Raw genomic sequence first — 24,283 nt, 5'->3', positions numbered from 1 at the left:
TATGGGGTTGCGGCGCTCATCTTGCTTTTCAGGCCGGGGGAGCCGGTGTTTGTCCACAGAAAGCTTCCCGAGTCATGTGGCCAGCATAACTAAACCACTTCTGGTGCAACGGAACACCGTGATGGAAACCAGAGCGCATGGAAACGCCATTTACCTTCCCGCTGCAGGGGTACCTATTTATCTACTTGCACTGGCGTGCTTCAAACTGCTAGGTTGGCAGGAGCTGGGACAGAGCAATGGGAGCTCACCCCATCACAGGGATTCAAACCGCCAACCTTCTGATCAGCAAGCCCAAGACGCTCAGTGGTTTAGACCACAGTGCCACCTGCGTCCAAAGGACAGGATAGTACATCTACACAAACTCCTAACCCCTATTACCGACTCCATTGGGAGGGAGCAGAGTAAATAATAATCACTCTTCCTGCCAACCTCTTTCTGCATTCCCACCCCCTACCCCCTCTAAAATGGGGGTGGATTGGATGGTGCAAATTTACTCCCAGCAATCTGGGAATGGAGCTTGCAGCCAGAGGATTCCCAGTCACAGGACGGTAGACATGGTTTTCCATTATATGTTATTAACAGCAGCTATTAAATAGAAGACCTGTCCAAAGAGAGAGAGAGAGCACCACTCCTTTACATTACCTTTGCAAACTTTGGAATGTACAGACTGAGCTCAAAAATATATTTTGTTAATTGATTGTTAGGCTTCAAAATCGGCTAGGGTAACAAGAGATGTAAATTTAATACATTGCTTACAGGCATCAACATCTGTATATAAATGGCTTCTTCTCTAGTAAAAACATTTCCTATCTATTTGCTTAGGACTCAAATTATGAACATCAAAAACACAGATTGCTTGGAGCTATCGAACTATTCTTCTTGTTGCAATGTAATAACAGCTGCCACAATCCATGTAGCATTTATAGCGTGGTTGACCAACTGCAGTTCTTGTAATTATGGTCAAGCACCAAGATTTAAAGAAAATTAATCCTGAGGAACACAAACACTGCAATCAGTTAACACTATCACCATTGTTTTCCATTCTTAAATATATAGAGACAGAAGAACCACTACATACAGTTTATAGGAGACAAACAACATTTCTGCTTACCATGGACCATGGGCGTAGCCAAGGGGGGATAGGGGGGCAGCTCCCACCCCAAATCAATAAAAATCAATACAAACTTGAGGTTCTAACCCCCCTAACAAAAACCCTGGCTACGCCCATGTGCTGGACCATTTCCAGAGATACAGTGATGGCATCTTTATTATCTAGATTCATAGGGAGGAGGCTCATAAGGAACTCCACTAAAACTTTCATTTCACCATCAGTCTCAATTTCCAGATATAATTCTGTCACTACACAATGCATATATAAGCACTACTTTATACTGAACACTGCTACGCATACATACATAAATACTAATTGCTTCCTCCCAGAACACACTATGAAATCCTTTGTTTTCAGCCAAACCCTATGATATAACAGCATCTGTTCCAACTTGTTAGAGATTCTGTTTCAGGATTTACACATTTTACTCCCAGCTAGAATCATTCCAGCACATTATCAGTGATCTACAGTCCATCCTGCATGGTAAAATCTTCTCCTAACTGGCCTTGGGTGGTTGATTTGAAGGCCCGGTCAAGCAGCCAGGCTTGATCAAACTTTTGCTCTGAGCCAACCAGAAAATAGGGATGGGTCATGAATTGGTTGGATGCTGACAAGAAAGACTCCCACATCCACCTAGATCAGCCTTTCTCAACCTTGGGTCCCCAGATGTTGTTGAACCACAACTCCCATCATCCCTAGCCAGCAAGGCCAGAGCTCAGGGATGATGGGAGTTGTAGTCCAACAATATCTGGGGCCTCAAGATTGAGAAACACTGACCTAGATGCTTACAAAGGCATTTTACGTATGTATCACACTGTTTATGTAGCATGTGAACAAACTATAATGTAAGCGTACATGAGGTCATTAATCAATTTGTGCAAAATTCATTGCATATGCAGAATGGGAGAGAGAAAGTGGGAGACAGAGAGAGAACAATCTGACAGAACAGTCTTCAATAAACACAACTGGTGCTAAGGCGCTGAGGCAAAACCCTTTAAACAACAGACTACAGACTGGTCTGCTTATTCCCTCGAAGCCTCACCTCTGACGGACCAAAAAAGGTTCAAGAGTTGCTCCTGCCTGAAGACCAGAGATTAACCATCACCCTTTGCTGGAAGAATCAAGTTAGACTGCACTAATCCACCACTGGTGGACAATTATATGCTATTGTGGCGGGCAACCTTGGGAACATTTGCTTTGAATTGTATGGTAGCCTTGTAGGCATTTGTTGTAAGCCTGAAAATTGAGTTTCACTTTTTTCTGTTTTGTTGTCTAGATTTCTAAGTTCACACCATTGCCCTAATGTCTCAGTGTTTACAGGCCTGCCCTTGCTTACAAACAGCCCCCTTACTTATGACTCGCCAGCATCAACAGGCCTCTTAACAGACACATAAGCACAGGGATCAGACCTGCAAGAAAGCCCGTCCCGTATTCACCATGGCGACACGATCACAGGTCAAAGCAACACCAGCCACAACAGTGGAGGCTCAATCACCAGGCTATCTTCCAATATGGCATCTGATATCATCTGCCAAAAATGCCCTTCTGTATTCTACACAGGGCAAGCAGGTTCCATCTCTACAGAAAGTAATAAATTGACACTGATCTAGGAGCGGATGAATCAGCCTGTTTCTGGCCCATGTGATTCTTTAAGGAGTTCATTTGTAAGTTTGTTCTATCTAATTTCTTCTCTAAATATACAGATTTTTTAAAATTTAAAAGCTGGACATAAAATTATCTTAAAATAGCTATTTTTGGATGCATTCATTCATAAAACATTCACATGCATTTTCTCTCACACATACCCACCCACCAAAAACTGCATCATAAAAATTTGAAAATTGGTGAAATGAAATCTGAAGGAAACTGTTCCAATCTGCACATTATTCTGGAATGTGTTGATCAGGTCAGTTTGCATCAGTATTTGAAAAAAAAGGGGGGGTATTCTAGCAAACCTGTAGAAATCTGTCATTAGGAAAGGCAAAATTCAGAAATGCCACTGAATATTTACGGACCTGCAAGTGCCTGTTCTTGAACAAAGGAACCTCAAGGGAAACTCTACTGAACTACAAGATCAAAAAATTCAGTTCTTTCACCTGAATCAAGCTAATGGTGTGTGTGTTTAAATTTCACTATACGTGTTAAATTAGTTTACCAATGGCAGATTGTCTGTGTTGTCATCAACAGTGAATAGTCATTGCAATGATCTTACATACATTTAAACTAGAATGTAATTGTCAGTCAGCATTTTTTTTGCATATCATTTCCCTCTGATCTTGCTGCTTACAATTTTTCCACCTCTGCAATCATGTGTATATTTATATCTTCCACAATAGTGTCTTGTCTGTTTCTCTCTCCCCACCCCGTGTGTGTGTGTGTGTGTACACACACCGTGGAAAAGGCACATTCTCATGTTGCTACCCTCCAACCCCTCACAGAAGAGGCACATGAAGAAGGGCCTCAGGTGACTATTGCAGGGTCTGAGACAATTCATAAGGGAAGACTTTAAGACTTTACAGTCAAAACCAGCAATTTCAATTGGGTCCAGAACTAATCAGCAAAATGGTGCCACCCACCCCTGACTTAGAACAGCTGCTCCAGAATGGATGATGGTATCAAAAGCCGTCGAGAGGCTGAGGAGAATTAACAAGGACACATCTCCCTGTCTCTCAACAGAGGTCATCATACAGGCCAAAGCAGTTTCTATGCCAAAACTGGGCCAAAACTCTGAAATGGATTTAGAATAATCAGTTTCCCCCAAGAGCACTTGGATCTGGTCGAAGACCACCCACTCAAGAACCTTCCCCAAGGCAGACACTGGCAATTGGCCAGTAATTACATAGGTTTTCCAAATCCAGAGAGGGTTTATTGAGGATGGGTTTTTACTAATGCCTCCTTCAAGCAGGCAGGGACCTCATCTTCTCACAAGAAGACATTAATCTCCACCCTGGCCCAGTCAGCTGTCCCCTCCCTGCTCGTTTATCAGCCAAGAGGGGCAAGGGTCCAGAGTGCAAGTGGTCACCCTGACTGATTCAAGCACCTTGTCCATGTTGTTTAGTCGTTTAGTCGTGTCCGACTCTTCGTGACCCCATGGACCAGAGCATGCCAGGCACTCCTGTCTGCCACTGCCTCCCACAGTTTGGTCAAACTCATGCTAGTAGCTTCGAGAACACTGTCCAACCATCTCGTCCTCTGTTGTCCCCTTCTCCTTGTGCCTCCATCTTTCCCAACATCAGAGTCTTTTCCAGGGAGTCTTCTCTTCTCATGAGGTGACCAAAGTATTGGAGCCTCAGCTTCAGGATCTGTCCTTCCAGTGAGCACTCAGGGCTGATTTCCTTCAGAATGGAGAGGTTTGATCTTCTTGCAGTCCATGGGACTCTCAAGAATCTCCTCCAGCACCATAATTCAAAAGCATCAATTCTTCGCGATCAGCCTTCTTTATGGTCCAGCTCTCACTTCCATACATCACTACTGGGAAAACCATAGCTTTAACTATACCATACATACTATAACCATAGCTTTAACTGTCCATGTACTTGAGTCTTATTAGCTGAAACTTATCCAACATAGTATTGGTTGGCCTCTGTCTTGGGAGACAATGGAGGACTGTGCCTTTGGGGGTGAAGTCAAACTGTTGGAAGGTTACAACGCCTGCTCTACATAACAGGACTAAACAGTGTTCTGGACCCATATATATTTAGAGAGTGAGTGCACACACAATTTAGAATAAGACTTTATGCATCTGACTTAGTGGGATTCCAATCCAGGAAACTTCATGCCATGTGCAAATCTTTAAGCTACCACAGAACTCTGTTTTTTAAAAGGGCTGACAAACCAGAGAGAAATTTTGAAAGGAACTGGAGAATTCCAAGCAGATAATTACTTGGATTATCAAAGACAACTGGAGAGTGTTTATAAAAGAATTGTGGAATATTAACATTTTCTGTTTTAGCACAATGTTAACAAAACCACTGTACAAAAACTGCATGTATATCTTTTTAGATTCCTGGACTCCAGGGCAAATGCCATCTAGGCAGGAAACATGGAAGAGCCTGCTATTTAAAGGGGAAAAAACCTCAAGAATGCCCTTAGACATGTTTTGAGACAAAAATGTACAAACCCAGAGACTGAGGCTGCCATGTTGGTCGAACAAACAAATGTCTCAAACTACTCATTTAAATGTAATAGCCAAAAGCGATATCCATGCATTGTTTACTTATTTGTTCTAAAGATTTGATGCCGATATCTGTGAGGCTACTTGTACAATAAGAGTCAGTGGGCATATACAACGAAAGAACTCGAAACACAACTGACAGAAGAAACGCTATGCCCTCAAGCACCTGGGAAAAATGTATGAACAGCTACATATAATTAACTTAAGGGATACGCTGGGGTCCATAAGTTCAAAATTTCCATTTTTATTTTCCCCCAAAGTGCTGACTGAGGGACTGTTCAAACAACTAGGATTCAGAAACTATCTCCTCAGGGTTGTCATCCTGAGTCAGCCCTGCCTACGCTGGGAACTCTTCCACAGTAGTTGCTGTGGATTATCATCATCACCCATTGTCTGGAATTGCTCCTCAACCCTGCCCTGTTTTGGAATGCAGGCTGGCCTGACATCTCTTGAATTTCCCTGCTCAGATTGGCTCTTGCCTCCTCATCAACTCTGTAAAAATAAGCAGGAAGAGGCTATTGCATGGGTATGCAAACTAAGGCCCGGGGGCCGGATCTGGTCCAACTGCCTTCTAAATCTGGCTCACGGATGGTCAGTGTGTTTTTACATGAGTAGAATGTGTCCTTTTATTTAAAATGCATCTACGGATTATTTGTGGGGCATAGGAATTTGTTCATATATTTTTTTCAAAATATAATCGAGCCCCCCACAAGGTCTGAGGGACAGTGGACCAGCCCCTTGCTGAAAAAGTTTGCTGACCCCTGGGCTATTGGGAGGCTGGTCAACAGCTTGCACTGAGAGCTCCTTGGCTGTGTCTCTTCTTGTGACTGCATCCTTAAACTGGCCTGCTTTGAGCCAGTCTGTTGAAAGCTGCTCTGTAACCAAACTGTCAGCAGCCAAGTTCATTTGCTGCACCATTACCAACACGCCAAGAAAGTGCAATCCCATACAGGTCTACTCAGCAGCAAGCCCCACCGAGGTCAATGGGACTTGCCTCCAGTTAAGCCATTACAGAAATATGAAAATTAGCATGTCGACGTCATCAAGGAACACCACACTTCCATCAGAGTAAGAGGATATGTGTACTTCTCAAGCGGAGAAACAGGGGGCGGGGGGGCGGGGAGAGAGATGGGAATTATATTAATATCCCTGGGTTATAAAGATCAAACTAGAACGAGAAAAGATGTTAACAGTATGATACTCTTAAAAATTACCTTCTGAAAAGACTAATCAGAAATTTCAGTACTGCTTTGGTCACACTTCTTAACTATTTCCCATTGAATACCTTGCATATCAAAAAAATGATATGCCACTCTTCAGTAAAAACTCTTAGGGCAGCTTATAGCAAAATAATTAAACACCATAATGCATACTAAAATAAAACCATAGAAGCAGCATTTAAGACAAACTTGGGAAAAATCAACAGAATGAATAAAAACATACAGTGGTACCTCAGGTTAAGAACTTAATTTGTTCCTGCGGTCTGTTCTTAACATGAAACTGTTCTTAACCTGAGGTACCACTTTAGCTAATAGGGCCGCACCACCGCCGTGTGATTTCTGTTCTCATCCTGAAGCAAAGTTCTTAACCCGAGGTACTATTTCTGGGTTAGTCTGTAACCTGAAGCGTCTAATCTGAAGCATCTGTAACCCGAGGTACCACTGTACTAAAAGCTAACTGTTGGCCTGGTTTGCACAGCAAGGCTACACTAAACTGCAGCTTACTGAGAACATGCAAACATGTTATTGGAGAGACACTTGCAGGCATTTTCTCTCCCCCCCCCCCCGCCGCCGCCCCAGTCTTTTTCATTCTAATAACACACTGAGCTAAGCCAAGGTTCAGCTTAGTGCGTCATCCAAACTTGGGCTTCCTTGCTGGCTATAGCTTGTGGTCAATGATGAGAGCGCTTAACCATGAGCCCAGATTCAGATGACATACTAAATCAAACTTTGACTTAGTTCAGCACGGTGCAAGAGTAAAAAAGACCAGAGAAGATAAATGCTCCCTTTCAAGTCACTTCTCTCTCAGCCTCCGTTTCTTTTCCCAAATGAGAGAATAAGAGAGAGCTTTCATAAGGCGCAATAACTAAAGAAATCAAAATCAATTACACGGGGAACACTAGATATCACCCTTCTTTCATAAACTAATGCCCATACTGATGTAGCCTTTGCTGTCTCCACTGAGGTGACCTTATAGAGCTGTAATGACACATTTGAATAATAGCCCTATTTTGTAAATCAGCAGAATCAGGTACATCAGACCCGCATTGAGAAACCTGAACTCTCGGGCTGTCTTTTCTTCCCTTTTAAAATGCCAAGTTGAATGTACACAATCAGGACTGCTCTGACTGCTGGGTAAAGAAAAGGGAAAGTTTAGAGCAAATAGCCAGTTCTCACAGTGAAGGGAAATCAACGGTGTGATTCCCTGAAGGATCTGCTTTAGGAAGTCAGGGGAGGGCAGTGGTGTAGCCAAGCAAAGTGTGAGGTAGCCAAGTGAACAGTGAGGTAGCTCTTCACCATCACGGATGGAGAAAATGCAATCAAACTGTGAAGAACTCTCCTCCTCCAGCCACCAAAAAATTTCTTACATCTTGGTGAATCAACATCTAAACAGAACAAGAGATTCTCACAGCTGTTCATGGAGGCGCAGGTCAATTCTGTGTCCAGGGTGGCTGTCTACCAGCTCCTTCTGGTACGCAGGCTGAGACCCTACCTGCCCGCAGACTGTCTCATCAGAGTGGTGCATGCTCTAGTTATCTCCCGCTTGGACTACTGCAATGCGCTCTATGTGGGGCTACCTTTGAAGGTGACCTGGAAACTACAACTAATCCAGAATGCGGCAGCTAGACTGGTGACTGGGGGCAGCTGCCGAGACCATATAACACTGGTCCAGGAAACACCTACATTTGCTCCCAGTACATTTTCAAGCACAATTCAAAGTGTTGGTGCTGACCTTTAAAGCCCTAAACAGCCTCGGCCCAGTATACCTGAAGGAGCGTCTCCATCCACATCATTCAGCCTTGACGCTGAGGTCCAGCTCTGAGGGCCTTCTGGCAGTTCCCTCGCTGCGAGAAGTGAGGTTACAGGGAACCAGGCAGAGGGCCTTCTCAGTAATGGCATCCACTCTGACCTCCTATCAGATGTCAAGGAAATAAACAACTACCTGACTTTTAGAAAACGTTTGAAGGCAGCCCTGTTTAGGGAAGTTTATTTATGTTTGATGTTTTATCGTGTTTTTAATATTCTGCTGGGAGCCGCTCAGAGTGGCTGGGGAGACCCGGTCAGATGGACCGGGTATAAGTAATAAATATGTTGTTGTTGTTGTTGGAGGTATGTTCAGCCTGCAGAGCTAGATGATGCAACACCAATAGGAGGGACCTTATGGGCAAAATAAATGGCAGCCATCACCTGGCAACCCAGGAGTGCCAACCCCCTGCTCACCTCAATTCCTCTAAAACAATACTACATAATTGAGTAACATTGCTCAGAGGCCTGGTGGTGCAGCGGTGGCTCATCACAGTAATACTGGAGGGGAGGTTTGGCAAGATGGGTGTGTACCATTATGGCTCAACACCAGCAATACCAGTTCTTCCTAAGCAAATGCTGGAGGAGGCCACCATCGCCACAGGTGGAAGTATGATGGCAGATTAAATGGATCTTGAATCTGCTCTTGCATTCCCTGAGCTACAAGTATTCATTTCTTAATGATTTTCTGTGGTCTGTTTATTTCCCCCACCACCAAATAGCTGAGTAACACCTAGTGAAATATACTGCCCTTTTCGCTTTTTTTGCAGCAATGTGAATGTTATTCTTACAGCGCAACAATACTTTTTATTAGGACAAGCAAAAATGTCACATTTAAGTGAACATTTTTGACAGCTCTAATAAACTTTCCTGTGACATTTAGGTGTGTGTGTTTTTTTAAGATTTGCACTCTACTTAGCTTGTCTACTGTGTTCCTGAATATTTATTGCAAATTGGATTTATTGTATAAAGATTCTGCTTCGGTTCTCGTATCAACCCCCTAAAACACACAGACATTACTGATATCATCACACAGCTACTTCTTTTGAGAAGGGAGACAAATGAAAAATGGGCTTTAGAGTACTCCTTGTACTCTGGGCATGCTTCCCTTCTCTCTACTACTAACCTCTTCCCCTCCCCCAGCATCTCAATTTCAGCCGCACTATTGTTAACCATATTAAAATTTCAACATGTACGGTTGTGGCTTCTAGTTTTCCTTTAACCCTCTTGGGCAGATGAGCGCAAAAAATGGAATATTTCTTAAATCCCGAAGACCACTTGCACAGTTCTTAAGAAAACCATGAATTTGCAAAGGATTCTGACCTTGATCACCTGCTTCTTTGAAACAGCAGCATTTGTGCAATTCAGACTTTCCAGTTGTCTGGAGAAAAGAAGTAGTGAGAGTAAGGGCAATCCTAAAACCAATTTACCAGGGAGTAAATTTACTCCCTGAGCTCAGTGGGATGTGCTCCTGGTGTAAACATGTTTAGGATTGTCCCCTTATGGTCTGTCAGGGTTTTTTCTGCAAAAAAACTAATAATATTATTATGAATGAAAAGCCTTGACGGAAAACAGACGTCTCATTCCGGATAGTGTAATCTTTAGGGCACTTGATCTAGTTATTGGGTGGGTGGTGGGTTCGCAGGAAACGAAACCTTCCGTCTTTCAACCATAATAACTAGCAGATTTCACAGCTCATTAAAATATGGTGACAGGAGTTCCATGATAAATGGCCTTAGAGAAGGTTAGACAAAGCAATGCAGCTCTGGAGCTTTGTGGGAGATGTAGCAAGCAAACAAAAGTCATCCCTTTCTGTCTTGCCTCCGGGAAAATTAATGCAAGAATCAAAGAAAACACTAACCCAAAGGATTTAAAAATAAAAATGGGAAGAAATTCAAAAGTCAGAGCACACTGAAATCTATAGGGTATGAAAGTACTGCCAAAGCAAGCCTTGCCAACATGCATAGCTCTGCTTTTATTTAATCCTTTTCGGAGAGCTGCCAATGTGTACGTTCATCACAGATGCCTTTCATTGATGCTCAAGAAATAGCCCGTTTTCAGAAAGCAGACACATCCTCTAGGTTGACTGGCAGCCTGCACAGCCAGCCTTCCACGCAAACACAGACCCACACACTACCCAAGGAAATAGCAGCCTGCCTGCAGTCTAACAATAGACAGGCGCGGAGTCCCCCCGCAAAAAAACCAAGAATGGATTTGGGGGGTTAACGGAACAAGAGGTGCGAACGCCTGAAAGCGACAAGGTCAGGGAAAGGCAAACCAGACGGCAGGATTCAAACCCACGCCTCGGCGGCTTCTGAACAATGCTTTTATGCGTAAATACGCGCAAGAGATGAGAAAGAAGGCAAAAGGGGGGGAGGGAGGGATGCGAATGCCCTACCTGGATTTGGCGACGAGAAATTGGGTCGGGCTTTCCCATCTGCGGTCTAGCCAGCCAGCCAGCAGCAGCAGCCGCCCAACCCCGTCCCTTAAGCCGCCTCCATTGCTGCCCGCGCTGCTGCCACACCATGGCAAGGCGAGCCAATGCGATCACATGCTCGCTCTCTCCCTGCAACCCGGCAGCCTCAAGTTGAGCAGGGAGGGAACAGGCTCCGCGGAGGTCGAGGCGCGATCGCTCGCTCGCTTTCCCCCCTTCTAAACCAGGCTTCTCTCTCTCCGGCCCCACCCTTAAGCCTCGCCTAATAATAGATCAAGGGGGCTACTTGAGCGTTGGTCGATTCCCGCATGTGATCCACCTTCGTGGAACCGCAATGCTTGTTTCAGGGCGTCCCCCCCCCGCACAAAAGGGAGGTAGGGCTTTCTGAAATAAGGGGCATTGTTAAATTTCTATGGATCAGGTGCTTCCTCAAATATCCCATAAAATAAGCTGGCATTTAGTCTCACTAGGCTACCTGCATATTGCTAAATGGACATACCGTACCCATGTCGACTGGTTTCTCTGGTGTGTGCTCTCTAGTCCCATGGTCTGTATGGAGAGTTTAAAGTCTAGTTGGCAAAGTGGGCTTAAAACACCTGAATCACACAAAGCTGGCTCACCTGTGGACCTCCAGGTGTTGTTAGATTACAGCTCCCATCATCCCTGACCCTTGAATACACTGGCTGCAGCTGATGAGAGTTAACTAGATAGAACCCATCTACAGACTCATTAGGCTGGCATTGCCTCTTTATTTTAACTATTTTATGACTGATCTTAGAAGTACACCATGGAGAAATCGATTTGTAAAAATGTTACATGATAAAAATACAAGAGAGAGACATTACACATACTTCTGTAAATCAAGAAAATCTTTAATAAAAATACAAAAAAGGTGAAAGAAACCTGGTGTATTGATCACTAGACTTAATCATAGATTTTGAGCTATTTCTAGTCAGTCAAACTACAGGTTGAGTTGCAAAGTCAAAACAATGCTTCTCAGTTTTGCCTATCCTGATTCAGACTTCCTACCCACAGAGAATACCTTCCAGATCAGTTCATCTGCCACGGAACTGGTACACACTACAGAAAAACCGGAGGAGCATCATAGGTAGGGGTTTTGTAATGACACAACAGTACAGTATGCACAGTGCATTTGTTGTGTAGTTTCCACACCGAGGTATGAAAGTGCACACTGAAGGCAGTTTCTATGGCCTTTTCTGCACGTCATCACCATGCGCATGCAGAAGGTCCCGTGTACAATGTCCAGGTATGGCTGGGAAGGACCACTGCCAGTCAGTGAGCTAGAGGAACCTATAAGGCAGCTTCCATGCTCCTATCACATGAAGCCAAACTGTGGTTTATACTGGGACCACACAAAGAGTTTCTTTGCTCCTGCCCAGTCCGTAAACAAACATGTATTTTTACTCTTGCACAGTGGTGAGCTAAGCCAAGATTTGCCTTAGCATGCCACCTGAAGCTGGACTTGTGGTTAAGCTCTCTCAGTGTGCTAATCACACACTGCATACCTTGGCTACAACTTTTGGTTAGTGTGGAGAGGAGACTGCTTAACTAGGAGCCCATGCTCTGATGACATCCTAAGCCAAACCATGGCTAAGCTTTAGAACTGCACAGGAGTTTAAAAAGACCAGGGAAAAACAAAGTTCTGTTCTTGATAAGGCATAATTTGGCTTACCATGACGTGCAAAACATGCCTGTATAGGTATGTCCCTAGATGGATTGTTGCATAAACTTACACACAGAGAATAGGGAAGTTTTTGTTCAAAGTACAGTGACGTTTTTGCATGGGCCAGGAGAATTGTTTTTTAATTTATTCACAATGTAGTGCTTGATATTCATGTCTAATATTTTTCTAAAAATAAACAAAATGGTTCATCCATTAGGAGGCTACCTTGAGCTCCCAACACTTCTTTAAAACCAGAGACACATTTTAGATGCTTTTATTTGCATTGCTTTACAGCAGACATTATTATTATCCTGTCCTTATTTTGTAAGATAACATCATATCTTCAAAGTAGTTTTTAAAAGCAGAATGGCAGAAACCACCGTTTCACTCCTTCACGACTGTGGTGTTTCACATAAAAAAGGCAGCATATGGAATAAAAAGTTGTTTTTCAGCAGCAAAATTCACAACGGCCCATTTCAAATGCAACAGGAAATGTGCAGCAGCCCTGTCGAACCCCGGGGCTCATGTGTTTTCCCTCACCTCTCTCCATTTTCATGGTTATGATGAGGTTTCTTTAAACTCTAGGATCCAGTCTGATTCTAGTTTGTTTGAACTAATTAAAGAGTTTTAAAACTAGTTACATCCAAAGTTGGGTTACATGCTTCCAACCTCATCTGTTAAAGGGGAACACATGAACCTGAGGCTTAATAGGCTTATGCATCTTGCAGGAAACCATGGTTTCCTATTACATTTGAACTGGTCAAATATCTTATTCATGATTTATTAAGTTTTATAATACACACATATATATTAAAAACCAAAATATCTTCCCAAGGGATTTGTTCTTTTTTTTTTTTTTTTTTAGTAGTAGTTTTGAACCTAAAGCCACTTGTCAGCTGAGTTTTCATCAAGTACTAATGCTGGTTTGAAAAGTCAAAGGAAATGTTCAAAAAGATCACATTTCATGGCATATTAAGAACATGTCCACAATTTGTGTGTGTGTTATCTGTTACCACTTTCACTGTGAATGATGTGAAGGTATGAAAACGTACCATACTAATGAACTGTCAATGCCTTAAAAACAATATATGGTCATCCTGAAATTTAACACAGTATTTCTTCTGAGACTATTATTCCAGTTAATATATATTTTATTTATTAAAACAATATGCTTTCACAGTTTTATTAAAAGCAACCTAGACACAGCCAACTTCAGGATTTGGGGCTTCCGTTTTTGTCGTATGTCATATTCCTTTTCTCTTCTTCATAGCAGTTTCTATAATGGAAACTGGAAAATATGTGCTTTTGAAGAAAAGTTTTAAATCAGTCTGCAATTATGCTTGGAAAACTGAAGTTCCTTCACATTAGACAGTATATTATTACTGTGTATTATACCATTAAGTACATATGTTACAGCAGAAGTGTGTTAAACAAGATTAATATACTGGAAAGAGACAATTCAGATATACCCTTAATCTAGAATTCTATTCACACTGAAACACAAACAGATCAGCTTTGCATATTATGGAGGTCCCATAATTAAGATTTCTTTCTTTAAAACGAAACAAAACTAGAAAAAATGAATGAGTTGTGGGCAGAGGTAGCTCTGTGCTTAATGTATGCTTCTATGCTCTGAAAAGGTTAGTGGACAGAGATGATACACAGTCAACACATATAAAGCTGACTGTAAGAAACATATTCCAGAACCTGCTAATATAATATGACATTATTGTGACAATAACTTCAAGTTTATCAGTCTTTTTGCAATAAGATTCTTATTTCACTTACCTAATAGTTTTTCTAAACTAACCTGCCTTATTTTACGCCATTAAAAGCTGGAGCTCAGCTGTGGCAACTCCTCAAACTTTATCACTGAACTTTAAAAAAAGAAAGAAGAGTGTTGACAGATCCAAGATAAGCATATATATTGCATTATTACTAACATGATAACTTAATGCAAGTAATTGTAATTGTTTTTTATAAGAGCAAAATTACAGTGATATTCAAAATACAGGCTCAGCTCCGAGGAGTGATAAAGAAGTATATGAATCCTTGATCTGCTATTTTTGTTAAGTTTATAGACAATGCTAGGTTAAATTGAACATTATTTAAGACTTGCAGGTTATATAAAATTAGTGGGGTGTAAACAAAAGAGCAAATAAATGGTAGCCTAAAAGGCTCTTCATGACCAGCTGCCTTCACTTGGTTTTGTAGTAAAAAGCTTGCATTTGAAAATGAGATTTACATTCACACACTTTGGTCGTAACCTAAAGACAAAGCTCATCCACATATTTAAGAAATATTGTGTCGTAAAAGAATGTTCCAAGGGTTGATCACACATTAAAAACATTCATTTTTCTCAAGGTTTTAAATGATTTAACAATGTTTAGGAGGTAGAGTTCATGTCAGTGTTGACAACGAGTCCAAACATGTTAAAACTTCTATTATTGTTCTTCTTTTAAAGTAATTGATTAATCCTTGAAGCCCACACCTCTGAGAAGGAAAAGATTACAGTTATTATATTACATTGGCACTATACTGTCCATTTAAGACATGATAATTTAATATTATTTTCTGCGGAATCTGTTACTCAGTACTTCAAGTCAGACTGCACTATAATAAAAACTATTAATAATATACACTGGTATAATTTTAGTTACCCTAGCTACCCAAAAGACAAAGCAGCTCCTTGCATCAAAGAATCCCCCCCCCCCCCGCCATTACATTCATACGGAGGGGCCACAGAGCAAAGGTTTACTGTTGTCAATCTGTAACTTACTCTTGGAAAAATGCTAACTGCAGACCTGTTCTGACATTTCATTTTACATTTCATATTAGGAAAACGAATAACATGTCAAAAAAGTAAACATCCAATCTATTCAATGGCATACTTGTCTGCTTGTTCTGTTACCACTGCAGCTGTTCTTTCTGGAGAATGTGAAGTTTTAAAAGTTGAACTAAGTGGGGATGAGGCACGTAGCGAAGTGGTAGAGAGACCATGTCGACGCATCTCTTGAATGGCACGCTCCCTGTTAAGTAAAAATAAGAAATTGTGAGCATATCTCCATGCATTTTACCACATTGGAAGCAAGTTGGAGCTATACAGAGAGCTAATAATAGTAATAATAATAAGCCACAGTTCTATACAAAAAGAAGAAAAAGCACTGTCAGTGAGAGAGCATAAGGCATGGAGCAGAATTTGCTCAGATTCCCTCTTTCCTCGTTCACCCAGAACCCAAGGACAACTTTCCAAACTTCACATTTATTTATTTATCTTCCATCCCAAAAGGAACCTGTTCATTAATATGTTCAGAGGTGGTGAGCAAAAGGGAGTTTATTGCCCCTATTTAGTCATCTATTCTAGACATGGGAGCTGGAAAAAAAAAAAAAGAATTTCTTTGTCAATAATTACTTTCCCACTGTTTCCACATAGGAGGTGGATCTTGGTATGTATTTATTTGCTTTGTGTTTGGTTCTGAAAGGTTTATGTATGTGCAAATCTAACTTAGGATAACATGCCAAAAATAAAATAACATTACAGAAAACAGCAAAGTAAATGAAAAAACCAAAAAACATGGAGCATGATCCAGACAAAACAAAATACTGTTTTCTTTTCAATGGGAGAAGTTTGAACAATGGGGTTAAAATGTTTTAACTTTGGCTAGATTAGCCCATGTTTTATTTTCTATATTACAGGAACACACCAACTTATTTTTTATTTACCTTTCATTTGTGAATTTTGAGAGGACACTGCAGAATTTGCCACAATTTTTCCTATTGTTTTAAGGACTCCCACCACCAAAAGGAACAGTAAAATGTGACTAAATAGCTAATAAAACAAGGGGCAAATTAAATGTTTTCAAAATAATGGGCAAAATTACAAAGGGAATTGTGGTCTCTTGAGCCTCAGTGCTAGGTAAGAGGACAGAGTTGCAAGTGCAAGGCCTTTTGATCCAGTGGAAAGTGTCAATTAATGAAGGGAAGATTTTTGCTTATTCTCCCTTCCCCTGCAGCTCCCAGCATTCCCAAAAAATTGCTCTAGAGATTTCTCCTGCTTCCTGTCCACTTCCTCCATTAGCGGATGATAAATAATAATAATAATAATTTATTTATACCCTGCCCATCTGGCTGGGTTTCCCCAGCCACTCTGGGCGGCTTCCAACCAAATATTGAAAACAATACAGCATCAAACGTTAAAAACTTCCCTAAACAGGGCCACCTTCAGTTGCCTTTTAAAAGTAAATTTGTGTTGGAAAAAACAGCATTCAGAGAACTTATTGGATTCCACTCATAATTCTGTAATCAGATTTTTAGTCAGCTGTAATATTAAATATTTTCTGCAGAATAGTATACATAGTAATTTTATATTTCTTCTCTTAAAAACATAGGATTTGTGACACTGGGCACGTTTATAAAGCAAATTCACTTACCTTTCAAATCGTTCTGTTGTCAGCTGCCTTTTTACAATATCATAATCAGCCTGCAGCTGTGCAAGTTTATTTCGAGTTATTGAAACTTCCCTATTAACGCTCGTTCTAAAAATGTTGCAAACAAAGAAAGTTCTTAACAATTGCACAGTTACAGATGGCATCTTATAGGAACTTTAAAAATAGCGGCAACAAGGCAGATAAACAAGGAGCAAGAAACAAAAACAAAAAAACCCATATACGCAGACATACAAATGTGTACACACAAATGCAGACACACACAATGAAGATATTTCTTAACTGCAAGTTTGTAACTATTATTGGGGGAGATTCTTATCAAGGTCAGTCCAGTTAAAGTATTATGCTTGGAGGCAGAGTCAGCTCAATATGGAACTTAAGACACGCTCACAACATTTGCTCATGCTGCTAATTCCTTCCATATCTTTTGAGATTTCAAGTGTGAGGAATCAGAATGTGAATCAGAAACCCAGGGCTACATGGGACTGCACTGCGTACCCCAAACATCTAGAGCAGGGGTGTCCAACTTCCAAGAAACTGTGATCTACTCCCACTATCAAAAAAACTGGCAGTGATCTACCCATCAAAGTTGTTGAGTGTTTTTTGCGGGAGGATGAGCCAAAGTTGTTGAGCTTTCAGGGGGAATTGGGGTTCCAGGGATACCCCGCGATCGACCTGTTGGACACCCCTGATCTAGAGGGAATTTAGCACTCGTGTTCGCATGAATCAGTCTCTAAGGCAGTTTCACTAGTTCCTTTTATTTACCATGGCTGAAGTCAACATCTGACCCTATGAATGGATGTGCAGTGAGACAGTACTACAAAATCACTGTTAAAAGAAAATATGATGCTACCCTTAATTCCAAGTAAATGCCATTATCTTTGGGCGCAAGTCTAGGAGGACCGAGGGCTGAGACAAAAATAATTAAGACTTAGAGTTTCCAGCAACTAAGTTATATAGTTTGTGCAGAATGGTGTTAGAAATTTAGGATTTTATCAGGTGAAAATGGTTTTTTATATATACAGCTAGGTTTCTCATGAGGCCAGGTATCTTTGCATGAAGTTATAAACAGTAGCTTTAAAATGTTGTAAGAATAGTTGTTCTGCACTTTACAAACATACAATTTACTCTCCGAGAGTGTTAACTTGTCCTTAAGTAGCTGTATTTCTGAATCTTTCTCATGGGTTATCAAATGATTCTGAAAATCTTTGTCTCTGCTGGTAGACAAGAGTGTTTCCAAGTTCTGTATTGTAAGCCGCTCACTGGACAATTGCTTTTTTAACAGTTCTGTTTCTGCTCTTGCATCTTCACATTCTGATATCACCTAGAACATAAAAACAATTCATTCTAATTAAGATTTTCAGGTTAAATATTAAAGATCTTATTCATTGGCATCCTTTCATATAGGCAAATTCTATGCAGATGCTTAACTTTATGTTCCTTCAACAGGTTTAGGTAGTAATGGCCTTGTTTCCATGTCACATTAAATCAATTTATAGCTTACCAAGACCAAACAAAAGTGTTGGCTCCCTATTGCACCTGCTTTGTTCCTCTTTGGGCTAAGCTGTTTGGCTTAACATGCTGTCCAAACCCTTAATTGAAATATGTAGTCCAGATTTGTTCTTTGCTTCAGATCTTGCTCAATGGGAAGACACCTAAACCATTAATTCAGCCAGTATCTGAATATTTAACCATGGTTAAGTATAAACCAATATGCATCACCATGGTTTGAAGTGGGATTGAATTTACCCTGATTAAACATTACAACTCGCCTGTCTCTCACTTTTAACTTACCGTATTTTTCGCCCTATAAGGCGCACCGGCCCATAGGACGCACCTAGTTTTCAGGGGGGGGGGGGATCAAGGGAAAAAATGTGATCCCCCCCCCGCAGCTCTGGGAGCAGCGGACAGGCTGCACGCAGCCTGTGCGCTACTCCAAGACTTTCTCCCTGCTTTTGCGGGAGGTGGAGGAATTCCCCCACCTCCCGCAAAAGCCCACAGGAGGGAGGACTCCGCCAGTCTGTCCCTTCTCCCTCCTTGGGGAAAAGCCCCCAAGAGCTGCACAGCCTTTAAAGAGCGCGCAGCTCAAAGTGGGGTCGGGGAGCAGCACGAAGGCGTCGCTCGCCTTCCCGCTGCCCCCCATCCTCTGGGGCTGGCGATGGGGGAAGGGCTGCACTCCCCCACCGCCAGCCTCAAAGAGCAGACTCTCCTGGCTTCAGCGAAAGCAACACGAAGCCTCCGGAGCAGGCTTCGCGTTGCTATCGCTGAAGCCAAGGAGCCTGCATTCGCCCCATAGGACGCACACACATTTCCCCTTCATTTTTGGAGGGGAAAAAGTGCGTCCTATAGGGCGAAAAATACGGTATCTTAAGATTCAAGTCAATATTTCTTAATTTGAGGAAGTTCACATAAAAGAAGACTCGTGTCCTTGCCTCTGTGAAATGTGGGATATTATGTAAGGCACTGCAGGGGAAGGCGTAATTGCTCAGATTTGGTCTTGGACCTGAGCTCAGTGAACACATGGAAGTTTGTGGAATGTTTCCCACTTCCTCATCCCCACAGTAGCCTCCCATGCCCATTGCTCAAGAGCTCTTCCTCCACCCTCTGAAGAGGCATTTCAACAGCCACGGCTTGCTGCAGAGGAGTGGAAGGGAAACTTTCCTTACTTGCACTTTCTCAAGTGAACAATCTTAGGATTCAAATCCTTGGGTTTACATTTTAGAGTCACATTTGACCAGCTATATTAAGTATTGAACTTATTTAGATGTGTTGTGCTGAGAGCTAAGTTCTTCCTCTTACCCTCTCAAACTCCATAGATTTGGATGTTAACTGTCGGGAGAGACTTTCTTTGCTGGACTCCAGTTTGGCACACAGCTCTCTAACAGAAACCACATCAACAGAAATGGAAGACTTTTCTTCTTTTTCACGTTTGAGACTCTCCTCTAGTTTGGCCATACTTTTTGCCATTGAAGAGATCTGTGATTCATAAGCTTGGTGGGCAATGATATGCTAAGGGAAAGACAAATGCAACTCTATTATTACATGCAGGCATGTGACAGTCCATCTCACAGCATGCTAACCAAAATTCAAGCTCTCTTGATTACTGAGTTAATATTAAGAAAACAACCCCCACCAACTCGTTGCCCTCCTCCAAAATACACTAATCATTTAAAAGCCCTAACATGCGAGAACAGAAATAGCTCTGAAATTAGTGTTCCCATGAGCTGAAACGAATTATTAATTAACACACCTTGTCCTCTGCAGAAATCTCCAATTAATGCAAAGGCGTATGATTAAGAAAGCACATTAGGAAAAGGGACTAGGTAATAAAGTTCAGCTAGTGTCAGTAATTACCTCCTGAATTTCTTTTTCCAGTAGTTCCGCTCTCTCTCTAAGATGTCTTCTCTCAGTATCAACAGAAAGGAGTTCCAGTCGTACAGAGCTGCTTTGCCCCTCAGCTTGATGGGCCTTTACTTCCCAGCTTTCAGCTTGGCTATAGAGCATCTGGAACTTTTCCAACAGCTCCTTGTTTTCCCTTTCCTAGTTCAAAGCAGAAATATATACCATTGAGCAATGAATCACTGTATCAGATGCTTTCTACCCACAAGAAATCATCACACTGCTTCACTACACATGGTAGAAGAGGTTGACCCTGAACTTGCGCTCTTCTCCATATTTTACTTGCACCCCAACTCCCACTTCTCTCCTTCCTCTTAAATAAATCATATTTTTTTACATCCGGATCTTTGTTTACAGTGAGGCTGAGTCCTTGAGTTGGAATCTCAAAGAATTTAAAGTGGATGTTGCTTTTACAAGTTGATACAAATTCTGATGATTACACATAAGAAGGGTGTCATATTTTATGCTCTGTCTGTTTTATAAATTTTCAAGGACTAAGGGGGGCAGGAATGGTCTTTTGCTATGATCCAAATGTATGCACACATAAAACCTGTAGCTCCACCATGTGTGTAAGTTTTAAAAGCATTTTGGAAGTTTGGTGTTAATAGATCTTTAAAGCAGAACACACAGAAACCCCAAACTCCTTCTCAGTCTAACTGAACATAAAAAGCTATCTGCTGATTCAGAATATGAGATACAGAAAGATTCCCTTTCAGAAGAACTCATGTTGCTCAGTTTTAAGGATGGATGTTTTATCACTTTTTAAATTGATATTAATATTCTGTTGGGAGCCACCCAGAGTGGTGGGGGAAACATAACCAGATGGGCAGGGTATAAGTTGTTGTTGTTGTTGTTTGCAAGTAAGAAACTGCATGCAGATTTTGATTTTTAAATCATTTTAAATACCTTTCACAAGCAGAATTTTAAGAACAATGCTGTGCTACATTACACGATAGGTTTTCATTTTCATGGACTGTGTTAATTGCAATCACACTGAATACACACAGAGTCTGTTACTGGCTTCAATTTAACAACCTGAAAGTGGGCATGACTCCAGCCCTTTGCACTGGGCTTGAAAGCTAGGGCTCCAATACTCAGTACAGTGGAATTTCTATTTGCGACCATAATCCATTCCAGAGGTCTGTCCAGAGGTCGAAATGGGTCGCTGGGAGAGGCACCGTTGTATGCAGGCGGTGACTGCCTACTTCTGCGCATGTGCGAACGGTGATTGCTGAGCATGTGCGAACAGCAGCAAACCCACCGGTTACTTCCGGGTTTGCCGTGGCCGTGGCTTGAAACAACCGTAACAAGAGGCGGTGGTAAGTAGAGGTTCGACTGTAGTGTGCATGTCAGCTGCTGAAAGAAAGCAGGAAGTCCCTGGCTACAAAACCTAATATGCTGCTGTATTGCCTGCCCAGTCAGGTCTTGAGATGCAGCTTCTAAATGCAAAAGCCCTACCCAGGGCTGCAACTTCTGTTGTAGCCAATAAAAGAGGTTGGAGTGAGTGCTTGGTTGGTGTGTATGTATGTATGCGTGGTGTCCACAACAGTTGCTCTGATTTGCAAGTATGCCGATGGGCCCAAAAAGGTTAGAGACCCCTGGTTTAGCATTATGTTTGAATGCAGGCATTGTGCTGGCAGTACATACAACTGTTAGGCTATATCAAACAGTATTAATATCGAAATCTGTACCTGAAGCCAAATTGTCACTTTTGGAATGTATAAGCTGAATGTTTATTTCATGTTTAGTTTTAATAGTTTCCAGCCATCTCCACCTCTGCAGCACTCCGCTTGTGGGTTGATGCTAGGCCATGCCTGATCTTAACTTTTAAAACATGATACACCTGATTAATAAAATATTCATGGGAACTTCCAAATGCACTTCCTCACCTTTGAGGCCATTAAACTTTCAAACCTGGAGACTTCTGTTATGTAATTATGAACTCTAATTTTCATTTCTTCTTTATCACGTAATGCTGCTTCCAGTTCAGATGAGATTGCCTATTTAGATGATAAACCATTACAAATAATATTACATGCAAATAAAATAAGGCTAGCTCTCATTTGGTAACCCTGTGCCTGAGCTGTACCAGACTTCAGGCTTCAGGTGGGGGTTTATATATGTACTTCTGCATAGAAAAGAAATTCCCTATACACAGAACTTAAGAGATCAGGGAAACACTAGTTTTCTATGTTTTGCTTTTAAATAAAGGAGCATCCTATCATGCAAGTCCCCCATCTGCAGTCTAAAATGAAAAAAGCCCTAAAGGGAGAAGTTGCCCAATAATGGCTAGATTCTAACTTAATGTTGTTTGAACAATCACTTGATGGCTATTTTAAAATCTCACACTTTTTACAGCTAAATGTAATCCGAAGAAAACATGTCAAGAAACACAGTTCCAGGGTAGAAAATCTGGACAGATGGCATTCCAAGTGGATAGCATCACATTTAAGCAGGGTTTGGCAGTTCCTACATACATGGCATTAGTATACAGATGTCTACATCATGTTAATCCTCCAGGTGTATGCACCAGTGATCTAGTTTAAATATGAGGTAGGTTGGTTGCACATAATCCATAAATGCTTTATACATATCTAGTGTCACATTTAAATCAGCACCCCCCAAAGTAAAAAATATACAATTTGAATGTAATGCTGCCACTCTTAACAAACGCACCAATTAAAATTACCCAAGAGCTACAAATCACATCAAACGTAATTTCAGGCACCCAAACATTATTTAAAGCAATTGTGACATGTATCTTTATGAACTATTGTACCTGGTTTTCTCTGGCCATTGTGGATAGATCATCCTGTAATCTTCTGTTCTCTTTCAAGGCCATTTCTTTCACCCTGCTGACTTCACCAAGCTCAGAATGTGCTGCCTCGATCTGGCGACGGATACTGGCTAGTTCTCGGTCTTTACCACTTAAGGCATCCTTTAATTGGCTAGCAAATGGGGGATTTGGAAAACCTTAAACAGAATTTATCTTTTTGCATTATATAAATCTACGTAACAACTACATTCCAGTAACTAAGATGAATCATCTCAAGTGTTTTTAACTTTACATTAGATAGTAATGATAACATTATTGTACAATTCCATCTTTGCAGTCTACATGGGCTTCTCACATTTCTTTATTAGCAACTTGATCGCCAAGCATTATGTCTGAAATTCTGGCACAGCACTATGATTGGTAACATGGGCCACATAATAATAATAATTCAGAAGTACCACCAAGCTATAGTTTGTTTTAACCATATAGTAAGCCAAGACTTGGCTCAGATGTTCAAATTGCAGTTTGCTTTGCATAATATTAGTTTGCTGTTCTTCTACTTACCCTGCAAATACTCAGTTGCTATACTGAATTCCTTTGTAGCATTTGAGTATTGGCAAGGCACCATCAATTATTATCATTGGTTGGCTGTGGAAAAGATCAGGGAGCATTACATTTTCCTCCTTGGAAATATTTTGTCATGCTCCTGAGCAAAAAAACAGCCCTCCACTGATTCTCAGGTAAGGTGCACAGAATTCCACCTTAAAGGACATCTGTAAGTGCCGAATTAGGATAATTGTAATTGCCTTAGGTTTCCCCCCTCCCCCAAATAGCCATATTTTAGCCTTCTTCAGAGGAACCATCTTCTTCACGTGCAAAGGTTCAATTATAAGTATATTAGCTTATTAAAATACTTTGATTGCTATAAGATGAAATTTCAGAGTCAAAAGTAATAATTTTCATTACTATTACTTACTCTAAGGACGACTCTAACTGAGTAAGAGTTTGTCGCAAATTGAGGATAGTTTTTTCCTATAGAAAGAAACATGATGGCAAAGATTATTGGTTTTATCTTATCCTATAATTTACATCAGCCATACTAATAGGTATGATCAACAAGTGAAATACGGATGTAACAAATATACAGCATAATACAGTACTGTTATCAGTGATTCACTAGCAGTCTCTTGTAGTTTAATATTTAAGGGTGGCTGAAGCTAAATTGTTGGGTACCTTC

At 41.2% G+C, this 24,283-nt stretch overlaps 2 protein-coding genes across 7 annotated transcripts in view; both read right to left on the bottom strand.

Moving 5' to 3' along the window:
* CRACD (capping protein inhibiting regulator of actin dynamics) overlaps positions 1 to 10,993 on the bottom strand; it is a 112,818-nt gene extending 101,825 nt beyond the window's left edge. Inside the window, exon 1 of one of the 2 annotated variants that reach the window (XM_079989981.1) lies at positions 10,707 to 10,993. The gene's annotated coding sequence lies outside the window, so the exon portion shown is untranslated. Of the gene's footprint in view, positions 1 to 9,631; positions 9,651 to 10,706 lie in introns of those variants that run through there. The other variant, XM_079989982.1, reaches the window with a different exon arrangement.
* Positions 10,994 to 13,556: 2,563 nt separating this feature from the next.
* Positions 13,557 to 24,283, bottom strand: part of CEP135 (centrosomal protein 135) — a 37,284-nt gene continuing 26,557 nt past the window's right edge. For 2 of the 5 annotated variants that reach the window (XM_079989988.1, XM_079989985.1), the window contains exons 18-26: positions 24,023 to 24,078; positions 23,050 to 23,218; positions 22,160 to 22,270; positions 20,226 to 20,411; positions 19,671 to 19,880; positions 17,993 to 18,195; positions 16,857 to 16,961; positions 15,318 to 15,455; positions 13,557 to 14,303 (exon numbers count right to left, since the gene is read on the bottom strand). In XM_079989988.1, the coding sequence (XP_079846114.1) occupies positions 14,255 to 14,303; positions 15,318 to 15,455; positions 16,857 to 16,961; positions 17,993 to 18,195; positions 19,671 to 19,880; positions 20,226 to 20,411; positions 22,160 to 22,270; positions 23,050 to 23,218; positions 24,023 to 24,078 (1,227 nt within the window). In that variant the 3' untranslated portion in view covers positions 13,557 to 14,254. The other 3 variants (XM_079989986.1, XM_079989984.1, XM_079989987.1) reach the window with 3 other exon arrangements.

Source organism: Podarcis cretensis, assembly GCF_951804945.1.
Source record: "Podarcis cretensis genome assembly, chromosome: 9".
NCBI lineage: Eukaryota > Metazoa > Chordata > Lepidosauria > Squamata > Lacertidae > Podarcis > Podarcis cretensis.
The sequence above is the reverse complement of the archived record's forward strand: the minus strand, read 5'-3'. Positions and strand labels throughout refer to the sequence as shown.